This window comes from Hemiscyllium ocellatum, chromosome 32 (assembly GCF_020745735.1).
Source record: "Hemiscyllium ocellatum isolate sHemOce1 chromosome 32, sHemOce1.pat.X.cur, whole genome shotgun sequence".
NCBI lineage: Eukaryota > Metazoa > Chordata > Chondrichthyes > Orectolobiformes > Hemiscylliidae > Hemiscyllium > Hemiscyllium ocellatum.
In genome coordinates, this window is record NC_083432.1 from 42471874 (window position 1) to 42492511 (window position 20638).

Sequence of the window (20638 nt, forward strand, 5' to 3'; positions counted from 1 at the left end):
GCGAGCTCTCTCTCTCTCGCCCCCTCTCTCTCTCTCTCGCCCCCTCTCTCTCTCTCTCTCTCTCTCTCTCTCTCTCTCTCTCTCTCTTGCCCTCTCTCTCTCTCGCCCCCTCTCTCTCGCCCTCTCTCTCTCACCCTCTCGCCCTGTGCTTGCACCGGTCCTCCCTCAAATAATGGCAACACTTTTTTTTCTCTCCTTTCATGTTCTCTCATGATCACTCTCACACGCCCTCTCTCCCTCTCAAATAATTGCGACACATTGCAATTTTCCAATCCAATTATACAGTCCATTTCTCTTGTAAAGATAAATCTGTGCGCAAACCAGCAATCACATGATATAGTGAAAGACCTAGATTAATTTTAATTATAGTTGCTGAAATTGATTTTGTTCTCTCTGCCATTTTCGATATCCCATCTCACCCAGGTTCTTTACTCTAACTGCATTCTTCGATCCATAGTACAGGAAATTAAAATGCTGAATGGTCAGTTTACTTTTCCCATGACTTAACTCTGTGTTTTAAATGAGTGCAATTAACTTATTTCAGCAAGTCGGGTTTTCATGTAAGTAAATCCTGCTGTTAAGCAAAACCATGATTGTTAGGATTTTGTCTGCCTGCTCTTGCCATTATTACAACTGAGACAATGCTGCAAAGAGTCAGTGTGTTAGACAGGAACTGTGGAGAGAACGAAGGAGGGTGAATCCTTGCCAAAATAATTGGAGAATAGCTCTCAAATAATGAGATTGTGGTGGAATGGGGATTGGATTCTTGATAACTTATGGGTTGTGCTTCTTTACAGAACCTGTACTAGTCTAAGTAAATTCTGCTCCAAGCTAAGAAGTCTCGACCTAGCTTCATGCACATCTATAACAAACCTTTCTTTGAAAGCTCTGAGGTGAGTTTGTGATTCAGAACTTTAATTAATTACTAATTTGTGTTTAGTTAACTTTTAGTACAGTTTGTAAGTACTTTATGTTTAATGTTTGATCTGTGAACCTGTTTTTACACTGTGATATGCAATGAATTTTGGTAAATTGTAAATTAAAAGGTAGACACTTTCAAGATTTGAATGCATAATACCAATTGACACTTGCAATAATAATTGGATCGTGTTCGGTTGCAGTGGCTGAAATGCCTTCTAAGAGGGAGCTACTTTCAGAAAGTTCATTCCAGTACAGCATGCTTAAAGCTGGTGGGGCATATAAAATCCAAGAGGGGCTTACCTGGTCTTCCCACTCTGTCTGAAACCTTTCTGGGGTAGGAGTAGGAGAGATGCTGTGCAGTCCACTCACCCACCCTTAGGCTTATTGAGGCATGTAAGTGGCCAATTAATGCCACATAAGGATCTTGTCCTGTCACTGCCAGTATTTGTACTCTCAGTGGACTCTTCAGTCACTGGACTCAATGTTAACTCTGCTTTCTTCCCACAGATGCTGCCAGGTCTGCTGAGTTTCTCCAGCAATTTCTGTTTTAAGCATGAGGGCTAATGCTGGGAAAGGAGTGTTTTTTTTGGGGGGGGTATTCCATGTGCACTCTCAGTCCAAAAGGTAATCCTGTCATGCTCCTTTGCCTGGCTTCCTAAGGCTCCTCACTATGAAGTTACTCAGGCTTCTCGGCATGTTGGGGTTACCTATAGTCCCAGTATTTTCACTAACATCGGTTGGTCTATGGAGCGGCTGGTTTAAAAGGTTGTCAGCTCTACATAGTGGGATTTTCTCCTGAAGTAGGATGGATGTTTTGCCTTAAAATAATTGGCACTGTTCTTTAATTTAAATGGCAGCAGGATAGCTGTTTGGACCACAGCTGCTGCCCCCACTGACTTTTCGGCTGAGGTGGAAAGTTGCCCCTTAAAATGTGGCCTTTGTCATGATGTGCCATGAAACAGGGGATGGTAAAGGAGGAGGCAGCAAAATTTCACTATTTTAGTGGTTCCCAATTCAGAGCCAACATTTTTAAGATCTGAACACTTGGCTAACAATCCTTTTTTCTCGCATTTTATTGTCCTTCCCACTGCAAAGCGCTGAACCATCATTTGGCACAAGTCAAATGAATAACAAGAGAGGAGGTTGCATAATTGACTTAATTGTCTTTAAGTAAAATAAAAGCCAAATTTCTTCTTTTGGATTTGAACTTGGTTAACAGCTGCTCTGAGAGAGCCCAATGTTGCACGAAATTTGAAATACCTGAGCACAGCGACAGACAACTGTGATTGTGAAGGTCAACCTTCTCATTACTGAGATCTAAAGTTTTGGCAACACCACTGTAAGGATGTGCTGTTCTTTTGGGAGGACAGGAAAGTTAGAGGCACAAAAGGAAACTCTGATAGCCTCTTCAGGCAAGCATACTAAAGTAAGACTTCAATGCAGAAAGGCAAAGCTGTTTTCCCAAGTAAATCATTTTTGGATCAATGTAATTTTTTTGTAAGTCAAGGTTTGTGTAAAGATTTGTGATTCTGGTGCAGGATGTAAATATGTTCGCAGGGCTGGGAGGTTGATTTGTAGAAGTTGCACCCCCTCTCTAGGTGACCTCTTCAGTGCTTTGGAGCCTCCTGTGAAGTGCTGCTGATCTGTCTCTCTTCTGGGATATGTTTGGTTCCGTTTCTGCTGCTTCCATTTGTTCATTGTAGTCACCGGTACTTTGGGCCTAGATCAGTGTTCTTGTTGTTAGAGTCTGTGGCTGAGTGCCATGCTTCTAGAAATTATCTGGCAGTACCAAGTTTAGCTTGTCCTTTGGTCATTGTGTTGTCCCAGTCGAATTGTGGTCCTTGTCATCTGTGTGTATGGCTACAAGGGGCAGTTGGTCGTGACATTTAGTGGCTAGTTGGTGTTTATGGATCTGGATTGCTAGTTGCCTGTCTGGTTGCCCTATCTAGTGTTTCATGCAGTCTTTGCATGGAAATTACATTAGTCTTGCACATGGGTATAGGGTCTTTTGTCCTGGAGAGTTGTCGTCTGTGCCTGTCAGTTTATGGACTGTCATGAATCTGTGTGGTTGGAGATATCTGGCTGTCAGTTCAGAGATGTTTACCTTACATTTTAAAAAAAAGTCTCTGAACTTAAAGCTAGACTTCTCCAACCATTGGGATTCATGACAGCCCATAAACGTATAGGTATGCTCAGCCAACAACTCTACAGGACAAAGGACCCTATACCCATCATGAGCAAAACTAACGTATTTGCAGGAAACACTAGATAGGGCAAACAGACAGCTAGCAATCCGCATCCACGAACACTAACTAGCCACTTAACTCCACAACCAGCTGTCCCTAGTAGCCATACACACAGATGACAAGGACCACAAATTGGACTGGGGCAACACAACAATCATAGATAAGCTAAACATAGGACTGGCATGGCACTCAGCCACGGACTCTTATCAATAAACACACTGACCTAGGCTCAATGTACCGGTCACTACAACAAACAACTGGAAGCAACAGAAACTGAACCAAATGAATCCAAGAAGAGAGAGACAGTACAGCAGCGCTTCACAGGAGGCTCCAAAGCACTGAAGGTGTCACCGAGATGGGGGACGAAACTTCTGTAAATCAACTTCCCAGCTTGGTGAACATACCCACAATCCTTTTATAATTTCAGAATTCCATCATAATTCTTCAACTGACGTTAGTGATCTACAGTGCCATTTTATGTTGGGTGATGTGATTGGATGCTCTATCACTTGTTTTAGGTCTTTCTTTTTTTATTTCATTGTTGAGAATAGTATGACCAACTGAACGCTCTATAACTCTCAGTGCAGATTGGTAACTAATCATATATGCAAAGATTAACGCTGACATGAAATAGAGCACTAATTGGGGAAATGTAGTCGAGTATGAAAAATGTGAAGGTAAGTGTGTGACTTCTGCTACAGTACAAGCTCCATCTGTAATTCTAAAGGTAATACCTCTCTGAAGAAGGACAGGCAACTGAATACAGCTGTAGTAGCTTTCACGCATTATAACCTTGATTTGAATCCAGGAGCCTTAAGCAATAATTTTGCAGGATTGCTAAGCCACAGTTCTAAAACTGCATCATTGGCAGCATTCTAGGCAGTAATTATGTTACTAAATTAATAACCAAAGGATTTGAGCTCCAGTTCCCTCAGTCCAGGTGGAGAATTCAGTTTGAGGGGACCACCAAGCTATCGGTTTGCCATTTGATCAAAAGAAACAAATGTTTCACCAATGTCTATTGGGGAAGGCCACCCACCATTTTTACCTGGTTTGACCTATGTAAGTGGTCCAGTCAGCTACTCGGTTGAGTCAAGTCATAGAATAAGCAGTTCCTGATAAGATAGCTCATCACCAGCTTCATTGCTGGCCTGGCTAGTGATGCCCAAATTCTAGGAATATATCAGAACCTAGGAGATATGTTACAAATATGTAATGAAATGTAATCAGAAGAGGTTTTTAGAATTTGTACCATAAATTTTCAACAACCTTAAGTCCATGGGAGTGGCAACTAAACTCTGAGATTAACCACAGCCTTGATCTCTTTTAATCTTGTGCACTGGTTTAATTTATTTAAATAGCAGCTTCTGATTCCTTCCGTAATTGGAAGGTTCCAATTTCTGAATATGATGCTGTCTGGAGGTTCTTTATTCTCTTTAATATCTTTTATATCATTGGGGAATCATTTGCAGTAGATTAACGACAAAAGTGCATTGTTCTGTCTGTGTGGCTGTAAAAGGAAAGTTGATTTTAAAGCACTGTGACCATGATAGGAGTGAAATATTTACATGTCTAGGCCACAAGGGAAATTAAAGTTGTACTACTCTATTTTCTAATGTATTGAGATCTCTGATGAAATTCCTCAGTGAATTAATGGTGGCATTGTGCGAGAGGGAGGGGTGTGTAAATTGCAGAAAAGTTTTTTGAAAGTGATTACTCAGGCAAGTAGCTGAAATTTCTCCTGGTTCAATCTACAGCATTAACCATTTATATTCATTATAGCACATAATAAAATGTCCCAAGGTACCTCAAGGGAGTATTATGAAGCAAAATAGGACTTTGAGCTACATGATATTTTGGATTGGATGAACCAAAGTCATAGTCAGAGTTAGCTTTGAACAAATGTATTAAATGAAAGAAGTGAGACCAAAAGTGTAGAGAGGAAATTCGAAGTGTGGAGACCAGGTAACTGAAATCATTGGCACCAATAGTAGATGCTATAGGAAGCATATTGTGAAACTTGAAAGAGTTCAGAAAAAAAATACAAGGATGCTGCCAGGGTTGGCAGGTTTGAACTACAGGGAGAGACTGAGTAGACTGGGGCTATTTTCCCTGGAGCATCTGAGGTAGAGGGGGGTGACCTTTTAAAATCATGAGGGGCATGAATAGGATAAATAGACGAGATATTTCCCCTGGGGTGGGAAAGTCCAAAACTAGAGAACAAAGGTTTAAGATGAGAGGGGAAAGATTTAAAAAGGACCTAAGGGGCAACATTTTCTCTCACACTGTGGTGCATGTATGGAATGAGCTGCCAGAGGAAGTGGTGGAGGCTGGTACAATTACAACATGTAAAAGGCATCTAGATGGGTATATGAATAGGAAGCATTTAGAGGGATATGGGCCAAATTCTGGCAGGTGGGACTAGATTTATCTAGGATTTCTGGTCAGGTGGATGAGTTGGACCAAAGGCTCTGTTTCTGCTGTATCTATCTATTACTCTAGATCAGTTAAGTATGTTAAATGCCAACAATGTCAGGCCTATAAATAACAAAGGTATGAATGAGCGTTTCAACAATCGATGAGCTGAGACAGGGGGCATGTTGGGGAGATGAAAGTAGACAGTCTTGGTGATGCCACACCAGTATGAATTTGCAACTCATCTCTGGCTTAAATGTGCTACCAACGTTGAACAAAATGGTTTAGTCTCTATATTGGCAGGGAAAGGGCTGGAGTCAGTAGGCAGAGACAGAATTTTGAATATGGGCTGAAATCAATGTCTTCAATTATTCTAGCACTTAATTGGAGGAAATTTCTGTTCCTCCAGTACTGGATGTACTGAATAAGTGGTCTGATAATTTAGCAACAATCTCTAAGTCATGAGTATGCATCATCAGTATTCATATGCAAACTAACATTGTTTATAAATGGGTAGCTCTCAAATAACTAGAGAAGATAAAACATTGCTTGCATCTTGTTAATTATCACCCCACTGTTAAATAGTCACTTAATACAGCATTATTACTCAGTTCTGATAATGGAAGAAAGAACAAACACAAAGTTGGTAAGTTTTAAATAAGAATACACTGCATTGTGTAAAAGTGCATTTTGGGGTTGACTAATAAACAATTTAAATTTGAACCTTGTCATTTGTGACTGATCATCTTGATGTGGTCCAACCAGTTAATACATTGCAAACTCATATCCTATGTTCATCTGATTGTAAATAAAAATGTTTCACTTGCTCTTACTTTTAACTTAAGCAAAGTAATGTTTTTCATTCTACTGATATTTTCTCATTGTTTATTCAGTGATCCTGCACTATTAGAAGGAGCTTTGGTTAGATAATTGACCATGTAATATTGGATTGGTGGGAGAACTACTTTGTGCCAGCGAGCTAAGCATTCTTGCTGCAAACTCAGGATCAGTGGACCAATCCTTTTACATATTGCTTAAAGTTACAAGTGCAATTTTTTTACCACTGTCACATGTCTACAGTTATTCTTAAAGAGGTTTGTTTGTTTTCAGTGAGGGATGTCCACTTCTAGAACAGCTGAATATATCCTGGTGTGACCAGGTGACGAAGGATGGGATACAGGCACTAGTGAGAGGCTGCGGTGGATTGAAGGCTCTGTTTCTTAAAGGATGTACACAGGTCTGTGTAATGATCCATCATGTAAATGGATTATATTGTGCGGTTGCTGGAACAACAGTGAAGCTTTTTGAAAAAAAATAGTCCAGCTGACTACACTGGATTGGCATCTTAAAATGCTAAAGGCTTTTTAGCTTCTCTCCTGTGATCACATGCTTGTTTTGAACTAAAGCAACGTGATTGATACAAAGATTGAACTGGAGTATTGCAGAAGTATTTCAGCAGTAATTATTGTCTTAGAATTACAAAACTGCCTATAAGTATTTCAGTAATCACCTTGCAATCTTTGCACAATTCTCATCCTTTTCAGATACAACTTTACAAAGAAAGCAAGGTTGCTCTAACGCATGAAGTGAGAAGCAATTCTTTGCACAAGGATAGTAAAATTCTAGAACACTTCACTCCTCAACCCCACCCCCCCCTCCAAAAAAAAACCTGTTGATGCTGGATTCATTGAAAGTTTCAAGCCTGAAATCGATTAGATTTTTTAGTTCAGAGTATTAAATGTATGGAATTAGTGGGTAAATGTACATACAGATTAACTGTGGCCTAATTGAATGATCCGACCTGAAAATTTGGGCTTTTTTAATGCATTTAATGGGGGGTAGGAATTGTAGGCCAGCATTTATTGTCTATTCCTGAGACGGTGGTAGTGAGCTACTGCATTGAACTGCTGGAGTTCAGTTGGTGTGGTTAGGCCACAATATTATTAGTGAGAGTTTCAGGTCTTTCACTCCAGTAACACTGAAGGAATGACACTACACTTCCAAGTCAGGTTGGTGAGTACTTTGAAGGGAATTTGCAGGTGGTCTTCGACAAAGCTGGTGCCCTTGTCCTTCTAAATGATAGCGATTGTAGGTTTGGAAGGTGCGGTAGGAGGTGCATTGTTAAATGTCTACAGTGTAGCTCTTGGTACACACTGCTACTGCTATTCCAATTGGTGGAGAGAATTGATGTTTATGGATGAGATGCTAATCAAGCAGATTGCTTTGTGTTGAAAGGTGTCGAGCTTCTTGAATGTTGAAGTTGCACTCATCCAGACAATTTTGGTGTTTGTTCCATCACGCTGCTGGTTTGGGCCTTGTGGATGGTGCACAGGCTTTCTGGAATTGGGAGATTAGTTATTCAGTGCACTGCTAGCACCTGACGTGGTGTTATAGCCAAAGTATTTATATGGCTAGTCGAGTTCAACTTTTATTAAGTGATAATTGTGAGAATGATGAAGTGAGGTATTACGTCAGTGATGATGATGCAATTGGATTTCAGGAACTTGTAGTTAGATTCTCTGTTGGAGATGATTGTTGCCTGATTATTTGCCAGTCATCTGCCCAAATCTGGATGTTGTTCCAGTCCTTGCTGCATTTTGATAAGCAAAGCCTCATTTTCTGAGAAGTCTTGAGTGGTGTTCAACATTGTGCAGTCATTGGTGAACGTTCCTCGCCTAACTTTTTAGAATGGCAGGACGGTCTTTGAAGCAGCTTAAGATAGTTGAGTTAAGCCACTGCTTTGAGGAACTTTTATAGAGTGGTTCTCCTCCAGCGAGGTATTTAATTGTCCACTCATAGTCATGAAAAGATGTGGCAAGACTCTGAGCTTAGACCCCCATGGTTGTGTGATCACTTAGCCATGTGTCTTTTCTTGCTACATGTTCTGTTTAGCATACAAGTACTCCTATTTTGTAGCTTCAGCAGGCTGACATCTGATTTTTGGATTTGCCTGGTGCTTCTTCTGGCTTGCCCTCCTGCAGTAATGACCTATTCTTCTTTCCTGTATTGTAGTTTATGACAAATGCGATAATACATTTTGATGAGATCTGCTTCTCTCCATTAGATCCCAGAAGTGAAAGCATGTTTTCTTTAGAGTATTTCCAGAGTTTGCTTTTATTTGAAGGTTATCAAAAGGATTTGCAAGGGTAGAAAAGATTTGTTTCCACTCGTGATGACTAGAACTATTAGTGATGTTTATCACTAATAAATCTAAATCTGGGAACTTCACTGCCCCCTGGACAATTAGGGATGGGCATTAGAGTCCCCCTCATCACTGTGGGCCTGGAGTCACGTGTAGGCCAGCCCAGGTTAAAGATGGTATTTTTCTTCTCTGAAGGACATTAGTGAACCAGGCGGGCTTTATAATGGTTGACAATGGTTGAATTGGGCCAGATTTTAATTCTAGACTTCTTAAAATTGATTTCACACTTTTTTTTACTGCTGGGAATTGAACCATATCTGCCAAGATGTTAATCTGTGGTTCTGTATTGCCATTAATACTATGCCACCACCTCCCCATCTATTGGATAAGCAGATTACAGGAAGTAAAGTAGAAGTGTTGATTGGATTAGATGAAGATAAATAGGAGGAAATTTTTGTTTTTGTGGAGGACTAACTCTCGTTGGATCTGTGGAGCTGGATAGCCAGATTCTGTACTGTTAATATTATAATTTCCAGTAAGAAAAAATATTGTGGACCAATATTGCATTTCACTGCAGTTGCAGTTCAATGTAAATAAAATCTTAACCTAGACTCAGCATTGGCCTGGGGATAGTGTTGTGGTGCAGTGTGCTCCCTTGAGCCAAATATCTCTGCTTCAGTTCAGAAGCTGATCAGGTTTATGCTATACACATTGTGTTCTTGAATAACTGAAAACACCTTGTTACGAAAATAGTCAATCAATGGAAACTCTGACTTAACAGAATCATGTGACATTTGATGTTTTAAAACTTTACTGTTACAAATAAACTAAAATTAATATTGACTAAATAGAGTATTAGTTGTGTGTTAAGTAATTTCTCATAGTTTCATGGCAACCAGTAATCCAAAACAATGTTTACACATTATGCTGCAGTCTTTGCAAAGTTATAATCGTTTCAGTGAACAGTTCAAAGTTATTTCCAGCTTCCAAAGGCTCATTTCTCTCAACTTATTGGAGTTGTATACCAAAGATAATTTCCCTCTGCCCCTTCTGAATTCCCAAACCAACCTCGCTTCTCCTGGCCTCAGCAAGGTGACTCTGCCTGTGATCTTAAGTTTCCATGGGATCCATTTTCTCATCTAGAAAATGTCGAGGGAGCTGAGAGTGTACAGGAAAATGGTGTTTATGTAAATCAGTATGATCGAGTTGAGCATGTTTAATGAACCAAATGACCAACTCCTTGTCTAATTTTCTATCTTCCTAGAACATATACCTAGAATGTCAGTTAACAGGCAAAATGTGCAGAGAATAGTCCCTGCCTCATCTGACTGCAGCAGCTATAACTCTTCTTGGTGTTGTTCTCTGTCTGTCACTGTCTCTTTTTGTCTCTTTTAATTGCCTGCCTGACAGTCTGAAAGTCTGCCCTAGCAAAACCAGCCAATCGCACATTCCTTTTTGTTACGGTCTCTCGCCCTGAATTTCAAAAGTTAATTTAAAATTTAATTTTAAAATGCATCAGTCATAAATCTACACCAACATTAAATTGTATTGCAAATGTACGTACTCAACAATGTCCAGTTACAAAGTGCTGTTGCTAGTTGTATAGTAAAGCTACAACTTAAGAATAAAGTTATGTCTTTTGCAGTGCTGTCACTTGTGGAAGTCATTCTTGTGGAAATTTCAAGATTTGGACTTTGCATAGGATTACTTCTTATTAAAAGACTAATTGAGACGATGTGAAATGTTACTGTCCAAGCTATATTGGGCACTCTGGTTCCTTAAACTCTAAATCACTGAATTATGCTATTTTTATGTTATCCCAGTTTTCAAAAATTGTCACTGCTGTCATAGTGGGGTTTATTTACCACCTCTCTTCACCTCCTGAAGGTTGGATATAACAATGATTCAATTAGCAGCTGTAGCTAAATGTTTTGTTTCTGTGATTGTTTGAATTGTAGTTAATGAACAGACTGTCTTTAACCAAGAATGGTTAAACTGCTAAATGACTATTTTGTTATACTAATTTGCTACACACACACAGCTAGAAGATGAAGCTCTGAAATACATTGGTGCTCACTGTCCTGAGTTGGTCACGCTGAACCTCCAGACTTGCTCAGTAAGTACATGTAATAAGGAAACTCTCTGAAGCATTTAAAGATAAAATACTAAACATTGTTAAAGTTCAGTGTTTTCAATGAGAACAAAATACATTTCGCAAAAAAGTATCTCAAAGACTATTACTGAGAAGTAATGTTTCACTTCTTCTCAAAAATATTGTATTGTGTCAATTATTCTGATTTCTGCACAGCTTGCATCAAAATTCCAACCTTGGATATTAGCATTTCAAAAGGAATAATCAAACTGACACCCCAATCACGCACAATATTGTATTTTAATCTGTTAAGAACAATTAGGTTGTAACTAAGTCTCAATACCCTGGCCTTTTTGACTATTTTTAAAATTTTCCTCCTTTTTTTTGAGTGCTGCCTAATTAAGAAAGCGGAGCTCAGTGATGGCTCTTTGCCCGAGAGACATTTTAACGCTCTGTTGGCTGTTCAACTGTGAAAGGCATCATTTGGCTAGCATTAACACACTGCTTTCCACTGCATGCTGGACAAGAGTGAGAACTCTTAATGACACACTCCATTATTCCCTAATCTCATTACTGCAAAACAGTTCTCCCTTTGCAGCTGATGTTGTTCTCTACTAATTGTGCTTCTTGGCACCGTCCAGGGAGGGAACCTGGACCCATTATAAATTAAGTCCAGTCATCCTTGATGTGTCAGTACCTGTAAGTATTTTTAAACAAAAATGGAGTGCCTGGAGATGTCAATACCTTTTTGTAATATTGCAATTAATGGCAAAATAGTGAAGCCAATGAACTTTGCAGACTTCCAATGAAATAACATGTTGGTGAAAGTATTTTATCCCCCTCTGCATTGTATTTAATTAGGCCACCTTTTCTGAGTTGTGATTCTTTAATTTACTCCTTGCCTTATGTTTTAAAAACACTGCCCTGCCCTGTCCTGATACTGAGTTACCAGCCACTATTCTGTTATATCATGAGTTAATGGATGCTATCTGAAGATTGACGGATTGAGTCCTGTTCCAATCATTTCTAGCAGTGGATCTGTTTAGGGCTGTTGTGGCGCAGTGGTTAAGTTCCTATTTCTGATCCAGGAGGCCCAGTTCAAGTCCTATTGGCTCAAAAGATGTGTAATAACATCACTGAACAGGTTCCTTTAAAAAATATCTTTGACGTCTCCTCTTCCATTCTGACTTATAATGTAATCATGGAGCTGCTTGTACTTGCTCTGTAGATTTTAGGGAAATTGCTCCTTGTAGCATTTCCTCATAGAGGAAGCATGTAAGTTGAGTCATTTGAGAGCTGTTTCCCCTTTTTAATATGGAATCTTAAAGCTCTTAAACTGCTCAATTTTTTTGAGGCCCATCTTATTTGTATGAACTTTTAAAAAAACATTGTTTATTTGCAGGAAAATCTCCAGCTGGGTGTCATTTTGTAGAAACTGCTTAATGTTGTGGTCATTGATACTGGGAGGCAGATCAGAACTAACAGACATGGAGAAATGTTATTTGACCCAACAAGTCTGCCTGTGTTTCACCTTAGCATCCACCCTCTTCCCTTCTCTCTCAATCACCAGTACTTGAACCCTTTGAACTCTGAAGCCTCAGTTTAACATTTCCTTATTGGCCTGACTTTCTCTTTTTTTTTGTTTTGTTTTTAGCTGGCCACTTTTTGTTGCTTTTCCTGGTCCAACAATATGTCCTCTTTCCTGAAAGACAGGGCAAGCAGTCAGTTTGCTGTCCATAATCTGCTGGTGCTGTTATTGGATCTATCATTAGAAGCCCAGCCCAAATTGGTATATGTTGACCTGATTGGCAAGTTGTTTGCCAGAGAATTCAAGTGGATTCAAAGAATGTGTTTCTTCACCATCTCATCCACAACCTGTAAATCATTTCTGTTTTTCTGTCATCTTGCAGCAAATCACAGATGAGGGACTGATTACAATTTGCAGAGGATGTCATAAACTCCAATCACTGTGTGTCTCTGGTTGCAGTAACATCACTGATGCTATTTTGAATGCACTGGGACAGAATTGCATTCGACTTAGGTAGGTACAACAACACGAGCAGAAGCAGCTGAGTAATGACTTGTTTTCGTGTCGTTCCAGTTGCATTCATCTAGCATAACCACCTGAATGTAAGATTATAATTGTCATTTCACTGTTACGTCAATCATAAGAGAAGCTCCTCTTTTTATGTACATTCTCATAACATTGTGCTTTGCTTTTTGAGTGATTGTCTGTTTTAGTCTTCTGTTGACAACATTCAATGGAGCAACTGAGTTTGTCAGCAGAACTCATTAGAGTAAACTGGATCTTGAAAGATTTGCCTTTTTAGACCTATGTTTTTTCAACTTACAGTGCATTAAAATATTACTTAAAAATCATGAAGTTTCAAAAGAAAAGGAAACTTGTAAATTTGTATATTTCTGGCAGTTAATACTTTCATTCTTTGTTCGCAGTCTAAAAGGAAGGGATAGGTTGCCATTTTGTTAAAGCATTAACCTGTACTTTGAACCAAATTGACTTGAATTGAAGACATGCTATGGAAAGGACTATATATGCAATTCTTTTTTTCTATAAGCTCAGGATATATTTATGAAGTTATCACTAATAGAGTACTTTTTGAAATAAATAATGCCCTTGTTTCACCAGTTGTACATCTAATGATTTAAAGCTTGACATTAATCAAAAAGGACAAATTTTGTGATTTTTTTTCCCTTTTTGACTGATTTTTCTATTTGTTTCTCAGGATATTAGAAATTGCTAGATGTTCACAGTTAACAGATGTGGGCTTTACAACATTAGCTCGGGTAAGTGCACATGTCCCAAGTGTAGCCTTGCACATTGAAGCAATGCCTTGTGTGCCTGGACGGTAAATGGTTAGTGTCTGAAAAATATACACTACAATAATGATTAAGTCCTCAGCATCATAGAGGCTTTTGTTTGTTTGTTTGTTTTGCTGAAGTGTTTGCTTTAAGAAAGTAGCTGCTGCTCAGAATGAGTCTGTGACTGTGCTTGTTGGTCTGACTAATATTTGTGACAAAACATCACCCTGTTCAAAGAAGAGTATAAACACAAAACAAGTCAAACTTCTTGACTCATATGTAATCTGAATTGTCCTAGCAGATCAGATTTCTCTTGCCCTCCATTTGAATTTTTAATCTATTGACGCTGCTTTGGCATTTAAACAGAAAATCTGTCTGGACCCAGAAAATGACCATATAAAGCTTGTGTTTACTGGGGAGCAGGGGAGTCATTGCATTTCCTTTTGTCTTAACACAACCTACTTCCATTTTCAGAATTGCCATGAACTTGAGAAGATGGATTTGGAAGAGTGTGTTCAGGTGATTCAATTTCCAGTGTTTTTACAAACTTTGCTTTATGAAATGAATGGTGATTGATTTTTCTCATGACAGCAGTTTTGCTGCAGATCATCTTCAGTTCAACAGTAATACTCTCTCTAACATCTGAGTTCAATCTCCGAGCTGCACAAATTATAGTCTAGTGTAATGTCCCAGTCTCAACTGGATGTTGACCACACATAATTGCATGAGAAGAAAACCAATGAACCTGATGCACTTCATTTTAATTCTTTGGCATTAGGAGAGGCCATTGTATGACACTGCCCTCAGATTTTATTTTTAGTCAAAGCTGCTTTTTAACAATGATTTGGAGATGCTGGTGTTGGACTGGGGTGTACAAAGTTTAAAAATCACACAACACCAGGTTATAGTCCAACAGGTTTAATTGGAAGCACACTAGCTTTCGGAGCGCCGCTCCTTCATCAGGTGATCACCTGATGAAGGAGCGTCGCTCCAAAAGCTAGTGTGCTTCCAATTAAACCTGTTGGACTATAACCTGGTGTTGTGTGATTTTTAACTGCAGCAAGCCCAACAATAATTCTGTTTATTGCCGAAGGGGAAAGTCAGCATCTCCATCCTTTGGTTCCTAAGAGGAATCGAGCATCAGTTTCTTGTTCCCAGTTGTTGTTTTTGTATTCAGGACCCCGGTGCTGTACCATACTGTGTTATTGTGTTCTCCCTATCTTTTGCCTCCATTCCATTTTCTATAATTGATAATTGCTTGGTGTTCAGCTTCTATTCACTGTACTTGCAAAGCAAATTGTCTTAGATTAGATTACTTACAGTGTGGAAACAGGCCCTTCCGCCCAACAAGTCCACACCGACCCGCCGAAGCGCAACCCACCCATACTCCTACATTTACCCCTTACCTAACACTACGGGCAATTTAGCATGGCCAATTCACCTGACCCGCACATCTTTGGACTGTGGGAGGAAACCCACGCAGACACTGGGAGAACGTGCAAACTCTTACTACAATGCTTAATTGATTGGAATCATGGTGCTGTAGCTGACACTTGTGATTTTGTCGCTGAAGATAGATCAAGTGCAAACTAAGTGCAGTTATTATCAGTTGCATCAAGTATTCTCCAAGTTGTATCGCAAGTATTACAATCAAGATTACATCTGACTAAACAAGAGAAGCTTTGAGCTTCAATGTTTTTAAAACTCTCAAGCAGCTGCTGAGAATGCACATGACCATCTTTAGTTCAGAATTGGTATCTGTCATTCGCAGATGGTCCTTAGTTAGTCAGTACAGTAAATGAGTAATAAAGTACTTCACATTGTGCATCTATAATAAAAGCATTCTTATATTTTTCTGGCATGTAATTATCTTATTCAAAAACACCTCTGAAAGGGTTCAGAGAAGATTTACAAGGATGCTGCCAAGATTGGAGGATTTGAATTATAGGGAGAGGCTGAATAGGCTGGGGCTGTTATTCCCTGGAGCGTTGGAGGCTGAGGGGTGACCTTTTATAGAGCTTTACAAAATTGAGGGGCATTGATAGGGTAAATAGACAAAGTCTCTTTTCCTTGGGATTGGGGAGTCCAGAACTAGAGGGCATGGGTTTTGGGTGAGAGGAGAAAGATATAAAAGAGACCTAAGGGGCAACTTTTTCACGCAGAGGGTGGTACGTGTATGGAATGAGCTGCCAGAGGAAGTGGTGGAGGCTGGTACAATTGCAACATTTAAGAGGCATTTTGGATGGGTATATGAATAGGAAGGGTTTGGAGGGATATGGGCCGGGTGTTGGCAGGTGGGATTAGATTGGGTTGGGATATCTGGTCGGCATGGATGGGTTGGACCGAAGGGTCTGTTTCCATGCTGTACATCTGGCTCTAATTAACTTTATTTGGGAACCAGGGTGCCATTTTTTGCTTGTGACATTCTAGAGAGAGATGAATGACCAATTTATCTGTTTGTTTGGACTGGGCAGGATTGGGTGGGGCATGTCGATCAGGACCATGAGACAATCAACGTTGACTTGAATTACTGAAGTGCATAGAATTTTGAGTGATCTTCTAAAGAATGCCATTACTAACAGTGCAGCATGAACTGGGGCTGAGAACATCCTAATGCAGAGGAAAGTTAGTTCAGTTGGTGCATTAATCTAAAATCACAATGTAATTGCAATGAAATATAAAACCTGTACGATCTTTACAGTTGAGAATCAATTGATAGGGCTAAACATTTGGACAAATGGCCAATGACGCCCAAAAAAAGATTTATCTGTTTGTTTTCTGTGCAGATGTTCAACATGTCCCCCACTGCAGGTTATTAAATTTAAGTAGATGTAAGTTTTGCTCAAAGACTTAAGCTCAGTACCTTTTTCATAGTTTGCTATTTTTTAGTTTTGGATAATCATTTGTAGTTTGTGATTAAAGGGGTTTTTATTGAAATAGATTGCATTTTTATTTAATCTTTCAACAGTATCCTTGGAGAACAATAGGTTGAATGATCTAATACTGCTCCTATGTTCCCATTATGATTCACATCAGAAATTCTACAACTTAGCAAACTTTTTATTTGTAATGACTGAACATCTTGCTGTTCAACAGTAGATAGAACAAGCTATAGAACCTCTAGAGCAGTTCGCAATGAGCAACAAATTGCACTCTCTCATCTCATGAAAGAATATTTAAAAAACGTATTTACTTGTCTTGGGTGCCATACAATTCTAGGACCTCATTCCAGCCTTACTTTAGCATTGAAAATTTTAATTTTCAGATGTACTTAGTCATAAAAACAAGAATTAAGTTGTTACAACATTTTTTTGAAATACGTAAGGTCACCTTTTACTCATCAAATGTTAAATAATCCACGATATATCTGTTTTTGCAAGACTTCAGGAGTGACTGATTAAACAATCCCTGAAAAAAGTAAAGTAGCTGAACTGGAAACTCTGAACGATGTGGAATTCTGTTTGCACCAATCATAATTTAATGTTTTCCTCATAACATATTTGTCTGGTAACAAAGCTGGTACTTAACATGCAGCTTGTGTTATGTGTAACTTGCAACAAATAGGATTTTTTTTTCCCCAGCAGCATTACCCTTTTACTGTTCTTGCTACAAAAAAGAGCAATTCTTCTTCCAAAGTCAGGGTTTCAAACATCATGTGCATTTATTGACCAGTCATTGCATGGGGTCCTGGTGGAATGTTCAGCACCTGTGCAGGGGATCGTGGCTGGACCATAATGCAGAGAATCCCTTCTGCCATGTTAAGTTGGACAGAGTCAGGGTGTTATTGGCAGCTCAAAGTTGGGCCTTTACTGAGTAGTAACTGGAAGCAGGAACCCATGCAGGGGTGTAATATTATAGTCGTTATGCTACTCCAGTCAGAAACCACCAAACATCAGGTGGTTGTCCACAGGCCTGTGTACTTCCTCTACATTACCTGACAAAGAAGCAGTGCTCCAAGACCTGCTGAACTATAACCTGATGTCATGTGACTTCTGACTTTATCACCCCAGTCCAACATCAGCATCTCCACTTAATGCTGAAAGCATGAATTCAGTCATGACCATTCAAAAATGTTGATTTTTTTTTTTAAAAAGTCTGCAAATACAAATCCTGGTATTCATAGAAATCACCATGAAATTGTCACTGCTTTGAAAACCCACTGATGTAATAGTGCACTTTGGGGAAGAAAGCCTGCTATGGTCTGTCTCTTCCCTATATGTACCTTGTATTCCTGACTGCTTCGTTCCCCTCTGAATTACGCTCTAAAGCCATTTATTACATCAAATATTGGATGGTAACTATTGGACCGCTACCAAAGCTTGCATCCAGCAAATGATTAAAGTCTATTCTCTCCAAAATAAATTGTTACTTTCCTCCCTGCATAAACCTTGCTAACTTGGCACAAGCTAGCTGTTCATTTCTTGTTCTTTTGAATGATTCTCTTAGAACTGAAGTGAAGAATTCCAGTTTTTAAGTAATAACAATATATGACTTGAACAGTTATCTTTGTGAAGTGTCTAAGGAATGGCACCATCTCTTCTATCTGTTATCAAAAGAGGCAATGTTACACCCCCATCAGAAAGAGGGTAATGTAGCTATTGGACTCGAACTGTTTTTTTTAAACTTCATTCATGGATGTGTTGCTGGCTAACCCAGTAGTTGCCTTTGAAAGGTACTGGTAAACTACCTTCTCCATGGTGTTAGGAAAGCATAAATAGTATATTTCAGTTTCCAATGTTCACTGATTCAATTTACTTCTGTTTCTCTGACAGATTACAGACAATACTTTAATTCAGCTTTCCATCTACTGCCCACGGCTTCAAGTATTGGTGAGTAGAAACAGAAAGCTAAAAACTGAAGTAGTTTATTGAGTTTGTGTTTTTTCATCATTGCAATCGGGTTGTGCTGATCTGGTAAAAAAATGAGGGTCTGCAGATGCTGGAGATCACAGCTGAAAATATGTTGCTGGTTAAAGCACAGCAGGTTAGGCAGCATCCAAGGAATAGGAAATTCGACGTTTTGGGCATAAGCCCTTCATCAGGAATGAGGAGAGTGTGCCAAGCAGGCTAAGGTAAAAGGTAGGGAGGAGGGACTTGGGGGGGGGGGGGCGATGGAGATGTGATAGGTGGAAGGAGGTCAAGGTGAGGGTGATAGGCCAGAGTGGGGTGGGGGCGGAGAGGTCAGGAAGAGGATTGCAGGTTAGGAGGGCGGTGCTGAGTTCTTCCTGACCCCTCTGCCCCCACCCCACTCTGGCCTATCACCCTCACCTTGACCTCCTTCCACCTATCACATCTCCATTGCCCCTCCCCCAAGTCCCTCCTCCCTACCTTTTTACCTTAGCCTGCCTGGCACACTCTCCTCATTCCTGATGAAGGGCTTATGCCCAAAACGTCGAATTTCCTATTCCTTGGATGCTGCCTAACCTGCTGTGCTTTAACCAGCAACACATTTTCAATTGTGCTGATCTGGAGCAAACTGCACCTACGAGCCATGGTTTTGTAATCACTAGGTTCTTGTTAGGCAAGGGCATTATCAATCTTCTTTTTGATATTTTCAATTGATCTCCAGTCTTGAAATTTTTTTTGAGACAGGTCAGAGATTTCCATTGCCCTTTGTGGGGAGAAGTACTACTTGATATCACTGCTGGACAGTCTAGCTCTAATTTTTATGTACCATGTTCTGAATTTCCGTTACAGAAATTAGGGTTCAACAGTTCCTCTTCATGATCAATAGACTCTTTTTATCATCTTGAAAAGGCTTGATTATGTTGATCAGTAAAGATACTATTTGTTGTTCCACCATAGTAACTGTACCTAATGTTCATTATAATGATGTGCTTTCTTCAAGATTCATGTGAAATTATAATATTTAGCTGTGTGCTCAAAATTTTAGCCTGCACAGCATTATAATGCAAAATCTTCTCACTTTGCAAATTGCTAATTTCTACATCAGTTTTGGTTTTGTTTATCTTCATTCCTTTGACTTTTCCCCTCCCTGCTCTCCTCCTTAACTTCCTCCCTTACCAAGTATGTGTCAGTGCTGTCAAAACTCCAGAAGGGAAGAATGGCATATTTCCTGATGATCCTCCCACGATGACCACTCTGGTCACTGGGCAATGACTTGCATTAATAATTGAAGTCGAATAGCAAGACTGGCCTTGTGTTGCTTGCTGGGGTAAATGCTAAGAGGATTTTGCCCCTCGTGGAGAATCTCTGACCAGAGAGCATTGTCTCAAAATAAAGGGGTGCCAATTTCAGACACGTGATCAAGAATTTTTTCTTTGGCGATTGAGTGTCTTTGGAACTCCTTGCCGCAGAGAGCTGTGGGGTGAAAACGCAGGAAAGTGGATGTGAGGAATATCTGAGTTGAATGGCAGAGCAGGCTCTGGTTGAATGGCCCTCCTGTTCCTATGTTTTATGGTCTTAAGTATGCGGTGGTGTTTCCGACTGAGTGAGTGATCTAGACTGATGTGAACCTATGTGGTTCAGTTGTTGGGTTTATGAAATTCACCTCTTGTGATTGTTCCAATCTACCACTTAGATTAGATTACTTACTTAGATTACTTACTTAGTGTGGAACCAGGCCCTTTAGCCTAACAAGTCCACACCGACCCTCCGGAGAGCAACCCACTCAGACCCCTTCACCTAACACTAAATGGGTAATTTAGCCTGGCTAATTCACCTAACCTGCACATTTTTGTATCGTGGGAGGAAACCGGAGCACCCAGAGGAAACCCACGCAGACACTGGGAGAGACTTTGTATCATGACATGTCCAATTTTGCCCTAAAGAGGTTCTACTTAGGCCATATAAAAGTAAAATATTGACAGTGGCAGACACCCAAGTTAGATAATAAAAATTCTGCAGTAGATTTATATTCCTCTTCTTTTTTTATCTGTCTGCTTGACTGTTTGCGTTTCATTAAACGGTTCTGTTCTCGTATCTCTGCTAATGAGATTTATGGCTTGCTGCTGTTATTGTGAAATGTTTCCTCCTAATTATG

General features: G+C 39.7%; 1 protein-coding gene across 3 annotated transcripts in view; it reads left to right on the top strand.

The window, feature by feature from the left end:
- Positions 1-20638, top strand: part of LOC132831030 (F-box/LRR-repeat protein 20) — a 214301-nt gene that overhangs the window by 182780 nt on the left and 10883 nt on the right. For all 3 annotated transcript variants that reach the window (XM_060849068.1, XM_060849070.1, XM_060849069.1), the window contains 7 exons: positions 798-893; positions 6693-6819; positions 10766-10840; positions 12727-12857; positions 13561-13621; positions 14111-14155; positions 18409-18465. In XM_060849068.1, the coding sequence (XP_060705051.1) occupies positions 798-893; positions 6693-6819; positions 10766-10840; positions 12727-12857; positions 13561-13621; positions 14111-14155; positions 18409-18465 (592 nt within the window). The remainder of the gene's footprint in view (positions 1-797; positions 894-6692; positions 6820-10765; positions 10841-12726; positions 12858-13560; positions 13622-14110; positions 14156-18408; positions 18466-20638) is intronic.